Source organism: Salvelinus alpinus, chromosome 21 (assembly GCF_045679555.1).
Source record: "Salvelinus alpinus chromosome 21, SLU_Salpinus.1, whole genome shotgun sequence".
NCBI lineage: Eukaryota > Metazoa > Chordata > Actinopteri > Salmoniformes > Salmonidae > Salvelinus > Salvelinus alpinus.
Window position 1 is genome coordinate 10385578 of NC_092106.1, and position 7807 is coordinate 10393384.

General features: G+C 45.2%; 1 protein-coding gene across 1 annotated transcript; it reads left to right on the forward strand.

The window, feature by feature from the left end:
• Positions 1-2086: 2086 nt before the first annotated feature.
• LOC139547809 (adapter molecule crk-like) lies at positions 2087-7243 on the forward strand. The gene is made up of 3 exons (XM_071356902.1): positions 2087-2690; positions 3059-3627; positions 6158-7243. The coding sequence occupies exons 1-3, from the start codon at positions 2471-2473 to the stop codon at positions 6293-6295; spliced, it is 927 nt and encodes a 308-aa protein (XP_071213003.1). The 5' UTR covers positions 2087-2470; the 3' UTR covers positions 6296-7243.
• The last annotated feature ends 564 nt before the right edge of the window (positions 7244-7807 follow it).

Sequence of the window (7807 nt, forward strand, 5' to 3'; positions counted from 1 at the left end):
CAACTTCAGTCAACTGCAATTTTCTGCATTTGCAGAAATGCACAACAACCCTGGCATTGCAAGTGCCATGCTCTACCAACCGAGCCATCACCTGCCTTGTGGAAGGCTCTATTGTCAACCAATCATTAGCGTGTTTTTGTTTGACCCACGAGGACGTGAGCAAAGACGTGACCGAAACAAGAACGAGCTTTGCGCATTCATGTTCACAGTGGATATGCACAAATTAATTTGTGATATTTGAGGCTCTCTCTCACCAATTGATACTTACCACTCAAACAAGCCCATTACCTCGGTGATTGAGATGTTTTAGAGCCAATTAACCTCACTAGATGGATCTGCCCTGGAATCTGTCAGCTCATACAAATCCCTGGGTATCTGGCTGGACACAGCACTGTAATTCCACTCACACCAATAATCCTCAAGCAAAGGTCAAATTCAGAATAGGCTTTCTCTTCCGGGACAAAATCTTCAGTCACACACTGCTAAACACACGCTGGTTTAATTGACACTACTCCCCATGCTGGATTATGGGGATGTCATCTTCAGGATGGCCCCAACGTCCGACCTCCTTTAAACTGGACGTACTTTATCACTCTGCCATACGCTTTGTCACTAGTGATCCATTCCAAACCTGAAAAATATTGGTAGATTATAGAATCAAAGGACCATTCAAATAGGAGGAAAAACGTAGGTGCTGGTTTTAGGCCGGTAGTAACCACTACAAACTGTCAGGTTAGAACAACGAGGTATTCCAGTTTAAGGGGTTTTAATGGACAGAAAGTATCCACACACAGGTCTGACCACTCTTGAAACTGACAGATTATGGTTGTTTAGCTGCACGAACAATAAATCATCAGAACAGCAAAAAGCATGTGACCTCATGCAGGAGGACGAATAGCAGGAGGGAAAACGTAGTGCTCGTCTGGATAGGAAAAGCAAGTTTCTGCCCTGTCCGTGCTGGGGTCCGTGCTGGGCACTAAATGACACGGGAATCTAGGCTGGTGATAGGCTAACATAATAATAATTGGCGTGACCTTGACCAATAAGAACTCAAATAAGTGTAGGACCGTCTGAATGGGGGCTGAGCTGCCTGACAAAAAAAACACAGGTAGAATGTGCTAGAACAGCTAACTGAAGATGGCCGTTTTAACAAAACCCATCACTGTGACATACTAATCCATTGACCATCCCTACACGTATGACGTCAAACCCACAGGCTCATATTCATATACAAATCCCTTCTCAGCAAGACCCCCCTTTATCTCAGCTCACTGCTAAGACTCCCCACCACCAACAGCAGCCTGAGATCCAGCAATTACATAAACCTGGCAATCCTCAAGACACTCAGTATCTTTGGTGAAACTGATTTTCAATTCTCCGCTGCTAGAGACTGGACCATCCTTTAAAAAGTGAAACTAAGCTGTTTTGTGTCCATTGGTACTTTTAAAAACAAATTCTAATAGATTGCCTAATTTCAGTTAATGTGACAAAACAACCAAGTATACTGTAGAGAATCATTGTACCATCTAAACCGCTGTGAAATATATTTTCCATAGCCAAAAATATTGTATTTTCAGCCATTTGAAACTGGTGTACAAAATCAAAAGTAAAAGACGCCACATAGAACATATATACTGCTTCTTAGACTTGTTTTCAATTTTAATGACAGATCTATAACTCACATTTCTATGTGAATTTGGTCGTTGCCCAAAAAGTTACACATTGCAGCTTTAACTGATAACTGCATGTTTCCCCCCTGCCTCTTAAATGCTGCCTATTGCTGAATGTTTTACTGACTGTTTTACTGATTGTGCATTATGTGTATTTTGACTGTTGTTTGTATGATATTGTTTTACTATTTGTGTGTTATATGTGCTGCCCCCATTCCGTTTTTTATTTTTTTTATTTAACCTTTATTTTACTGGGCAAGTCAGTTAAGAACAAATTCTTATTTACAATGACGGGCCATCAAATAGACCACAATTTAGATAATCCATGGGTTGGATTAATATATACAATGTGTACTGTTATTATTATTATTATCTCATATCCTATCATAAATAAAGTCATGTTTGACCTTATCAACATGGACACCCTTATCTGACACGTTTCTACGTAATTCATAAAAACGTCATATCCGGCTAATGGGGTCAGTTTTGTTTCCCCAGATCCGCCATTTCATTTTTTGAAGTTACTTGTGACAAGTTACAAGATTTGATCAAAATTGTATTGTTTTACAACTGGGTTGGTGGGTAAGTTATAATCGACATATTTTAATCGGGCGATCAGACACGTTTTGTACTAGGACCGGCGTTTGAATTTTAAATTGATGGGCATAGGCAAGTTGCGGATGTCGGCTATTTTCCAAATGTGTTCTACGCGCTAAAGTTTTTGCATGAGTTGAATGCTGGTTGTGGATAAGGGGATTCAAAGGGAAGGCCCGTGAAGCCTCGGCTTTGGAGTGGGAGTCATGGCCGGAAATTTTGACGCAGAGGATCGTGCAAGTTGGTACTGGGGAAGATTAAGTAGACAGGAGGCAGTTTCACTTTTACAAGGACAGAGACACGGAGTGTTTTTGGTGAGAGACTCTATTACAAGCCCAGGCGACTACGTCCTGTCCGTTTCAGAGAATTCCAAAGTCTCGCATTACATAATCAATAGCATCAGCAACAACCGGCAGTCTGGCTCAGGTAAGAAAGAGATGGTTTGGGGCTGCAGAATAAAGGAACCTTCAGGGTATACGTTCTTGTATGACTTCAATGAAACCAGATGCACTATAACGCATGCAACCCAATAAAGATTCATCCAGCAAGCCACTCCACGTTCATTTGGCTTTATTTGGAAAATAATTTAAGATTAACTTCCTACAAGTGAATCAACCAAACAGTGACATTTGGTTCAACCAGTCAAATATGTAGTCCACTGCCTTTTAATGGGCCAGAAATGTGGTAATTCACACGCCAGTTAATAAGGCCTAATACCGTTGGCCAGTGAAATGGTTTCGGTTGTTCTTTTCTTCTTTTCTACTCATCCCTCTTTCCCCACTCTCCTCTCCCAGGCCAGGCGCCTCCACGGTTCCGCATAGGGGACCAGGAGTTTGACGCCCTCCATTCCCTGCTGGAGTTCTACAAGATCCACTACCTGGACACCACCACTCTGATAGAGCCCATCAACAAGGCCAAACACTCTCCCTTGGTCAGCGTCAACGCAGGTGCTGGAGGCCCGCCGCAGCGGCAGGAAGACCAGATGGTCCGTGCCCTCTTCGACTTCCCAGGCAACGACGATGAAGATCTGCCTTTCAGAAAGGGCGACATCCTGCGGGTCCTGGAGAAGCCTGAGGAGCAGTGGTGGAACGCCAAGAATTTAGAGGGGCGTGCCGGGATGATCCCTGTGCCCTACGTGGAGAAGTACCGACCGGCCTCTCCCACCTCGGGGGGCCTTGGGACAGGGGGTCCAGGTGGGGTGGGCTCGGTAGACGGCTCAAGTGTTCAGGGCCCTCCTCTGCTATACCCGAGCCAGTACGCCCAGCCCACACCTCTGCCCAACCTGCAGAACGGACCCGTCTTGGCCAGGGCTATCCAGAAGAGGGTGCCCAATGCCTACGACAAGACCGCCCTTGCCTTAGAGGTACCTACCTAGCTGTGCTCTCTCGTTCTCTCATCTCCTCTTTCCCTTTATTCAACATCCCTCTCTCATATTCTTTGATCCTCCCCATTTTGTCATGAATTTTCCTTTGTCCTCAGTCTTCAGTGCAATGAAGCTAATAATGACTGGTCTTGTACAACGTATATTTTCTTTGGCATTATGTCAAGATTGAGGAGAGAGAATCAAATCACTTTCTTTTTTTTATGCCCTAAAAAAACTTATGATTTTAGAATGATATTGAATTAATGACATTTCTGAATCGTTGTCTGTACTGTTATATTTGTAATGCCAATATCAGTGTCTAATTGGTCATCCTCGCTACTGGGACTGGTTTCATCTGTTGTAAAGTCATAATCTGGAGAAGACCCTATGTTCCTTCCCAGTGGGTCATTCCAAGTTATCCCTAGGTTCCTTCCCAGGGGGTCATTCCAAGTTACCCCTAGGTTCCTTCCCAGTGGGTCATTCCAAGTTATCCCTAGGTTCCTTCCCAGGGGGTCATTCCAAGTTATCCCTAGGTTCCTTCCCAGTGGGTCATTCCAAGTTACCCCTAGGTTCCTTCCCAGGGGGTCATTCCAAGTTACCCCTAGGTTCCTTCCCAGTGGGTCATTCCAAGTTACCCCTAGGTTCCTTCCCAGGGGGTCATTCCAAGTTACCCCTAGGTTCATTCGCAGTGGGTCATTCCAAGTTATCCCTAGGTTCCTTCCCAGGGGGTCATTCCAAGTTACCCCTAGGTTCCTTCCCAGGGGGTCATTCCAAGTTACCCCTAGGTTCCTTCCTAGTGGGTCATTCCAAGTTATCCCTAGGTTCCTTCCCAGGGGGTCATTCCAAGTTATCCCTAGGTTCCTTCCCAGTGGGTCATTCCAAGTTACCCCTAGGTTCCTTCCCAGTGGGTCATTCCAGGTTACCCCTAGGTTCCTTCCCAGGGGGTCATTCCAAGTTACCCCTAGGTTCCTTCCCAGGGGGTCATTCCAAGTTATCCCTAGGTTCCTTCCCAGGGGGTCATTCCAAGTTACCCCTAGGTTCCTTCCCAGTGGGTCATTCCAAGTTACCCCTAGGTTCCTTCCCAGTGGGTCATTCCAAGTTACCCCTAGGTTCCTTCCCAGGGGGTCATTCCAAGTTATCCCTAGGTTCCTTCCCAGGGGGTCATTCCAAGTTACCCCTAGGTTCCTTCCCAGTGGGTCATTCCAAGTTATGTCTTACTTTTCCGCTCACTGCTGGAAGGAATGAAGGAGTTGGTATGTGGCCTCTGTGACTCGTTGTCTGTGACTTCCTCCTCAGCTTCTTAACCAGTTGCATGCCTCTGTGTCCCAGCTGCTAGGATTGTTAAACAAGGTAGTCCGGGTCGTGTCCATTAGTCACCAAACAGAAAATGGACTGAAACGGGGAGGGACTTTCCTGATCTTGTCCTATAAGCAAAACGTTTTGCCCAAATTAATATGACCCAGTACATACAGGGTGGTGGTCAGTCAGTCTGAACTCAATGGCCAACTGCTCTAAAGCTCATTAGAGAATGCTGCCAGAGGCTCCCTCCCTGACTGTCTTAACTAACTGTCCGGAAGGGGAAAGAGGGCTTCCAAAGCGGAGGTCGTTGTGGGAAGGAAATACTTTGTGTAGAGGAACATTTCCTTTCATTTCTATGAGGACATTACTCTGAGCCAGAGCGGCCTCTGGGCGACAAGCCAGCGGTCTTAGGCTCAGCTCCCCCCTCTCTCCTTCTAACCTGCTTGGAGAGAGGGAAGAAGGGAGAGAAGGAACAGTAACACTGAAACAGATACACGATGTTCACTTTCTGGCCTTTCTGTCTTGATGGAATCAGCTACAGGGTGGAAGTAGTCTGTTTGTCCTCTGTCTTTTGGAATACCAAAGTGTTAGGCTACATGCTTACAAGGACGAAAAGTAATGTCAAAGACTTGTGTGAAAATGTTGCCTAAATCTTATATACTTTGGGGTCCCAGACAAGTTATATTTTCTATCCACCCAAGAATCAGTCAGCACAGCGCTCCAATGATAACAAACAGGATATGTACCCTCTATAAAGGTGTTTGCCAGTGGTATGACTCAGGAGGTATATAGGTTTAATGATTAGCCCCTGCACATACTTCCTGGTCACATCTTAGTCGATGAGAGAACTTCACTCTCTTTAGAAGAATGGTCCAACTGTAATGAAGAGGCCTACAGGGTGAACCAACAAATGAACCTCTGGAGTACTGGTTTGTGTTTAGTTGCGCTGCGATTTGTGTGTTTGCGAGGCCAAATGAACCGCTGCGATACATAGACAAAGTTTCACAAGTGGCTATCAAGCTGCAACTACTGCAACAAGGTCATTACATGGTGAACACCGTGTTCATTGGGCACCAAACGGACTGAAACGGGGAGCGTCTCCCTGGCCTTGTCCAGTAAGAAACTCAAATTTTTGTGTTCAGTTGAAAAGTGTTTTGAAATGTTTTCCGTAGCGTGCCCTAATGAACATGAGCCAGGTCTGTCTGTTTGACGAGTCCTTCTCCTCCTGCAGGTGGGTGACATGGTGAAGGTGACAAAGATCAACGTGAACGGCCAGTGGGAGGGCGAGTGCAAGGGCAAACGAGGCCACTTCCCCTTCACCCATGTTAAGCTGCTGGACCATAACAGCCCTGAGGACGACGTGAGCTGAGAGTGGACACTGGGCTCCTTGGGCTCCTCCCATCTCTCACCCTGCCCTTACACACACAGACACTCACTCCCTCACATGCCACCATCGCCCCTATGCCAATCAGCAGCCTCCGCATGGCCACACTCAGACACACACACACACACCACTTCCTCTTCCTCAGTTGGCCCTGTTAGATAATCATTACGCTGTGTCTTCGTCTCACACACCACCATTATTTATACCACTTCAGCACCATGGCCAGCTCTATCAAAACACACACACACACACATTCCCCTTCTAAAGAAGAAAGACTCAGGCCTTGTCTGATGGGATGAGGACAGCGGCTGTGTAATACCAAGAGGAAGAGGGGGAGTGTGTGGTTGAAATGCTCTCTTGGGCTGGAATCATACACACAGAGATCCATGGAGAAACACTTTTCTCTGGCTGTCGAAGAGAGCCGTTAGAATGACACTACACTGTACACTACACTGTACACAAAACTATCATCCTCACTACAAATCCACGACCAAGTAACTAGTAGTCTTTTTGTAAGGGGAAAAAAAGAACATATCGTTATGAAATTGTTGAGAACCATTACATGCTAAAATCATGTCTTTTTTTTGTGTTTAGTTTTTTTTGCCTCGTTTCTCTGAGAAGTTTGCCAGTCCACCACTATTGCGGAGATCTCGTCAAATGTGTCGGCTATGTTGTGAGCTTGCGGTATTGTCAGGCACTAACCCTCTGTCTTACTTGTTTGTGTCTGTCTTGCCTTGCTTGTCTGTGCTCTTTGACAAGCCTTTGTCTGCTCCACTCCTACTCCGAATCACTGAGACTTCATTTTTTCCCCACACACGGCTGTTAACTTGTTCTAAATATTGGAGATGTCTTTTGTGTATGATCTGCCAGGGTCGTGGAAACATTCTGCCGTATCATATAATACCATAGCCAAGGATAGACTGTTAAAATGAATTTTTTTTTGTATGACATAAGCTCAATGGTAACATGAATTGGCTTTCTCCTTGGAAGCTGTTAGATTCTAAACTGATTACGGTAGTACTTGTTCTTCTGTACACGTTGGTTACAAGGTCAAGGCACTGTATTGACACTGTGTTCTCACTTTTCCGTTCTAGATTCCTGTCATCCACTATATTTTGAGAATTGATGTCTGTCTGTATTCATTAGTGTAATGGAGCGAGCGAAACACCCTTTAATTTGCATGCATCCACAAACCACCAAACTAAATCCGCAAACCACCACACTATTACTTAGGATGTCAACTTTGAATAGGTGTCCTCTGTTGATAAGAGATCACAGTTAAGTCCACCTGTTGACACATGACAATGATCTTTCCATTCCTATCATGTAGGATACTGGCTAAGTTTGCTCCCTGGCACAGCATCATACATGTTACAGATATGTCGTTTACTGTACACTGCAGATTCGTATCTGTTCCACTATAAATGAAACCTGTATCTGACCATTCTTACGCTTTGCGCCCCACTGAATGTGCCCCTGAAATTCACTTGGATAACG

What these genes read in the sequence shown, in the direction of transcription:
- LOC139547809 (XM_071356902.1), top strand. Translation starts at nt 2,471, where the DNA reads ATGGCCGGAAATTTTGACGCAGAGGATCGTGCAAGTTGGTACTGGGGA. An exon ending in CAACCGGCAGTCTGGCTCAG is followed by an intron (nt 2,691 to 3,058) that starts GTAAGAAAGAGA and finishes CTCCTCTCCCAG; the next exon opens with GCCAGGCGCCTCCACGGTTC. An exon ending in AGACCGCCCTTGCCTTAGAG is followed by an intron (nt 3,628 to 6,157) that starts GTACCTACCTAG and finishes CTCCTCCTGCAG; the next exon opens with GTGGGTGACATGGTGAAGGT.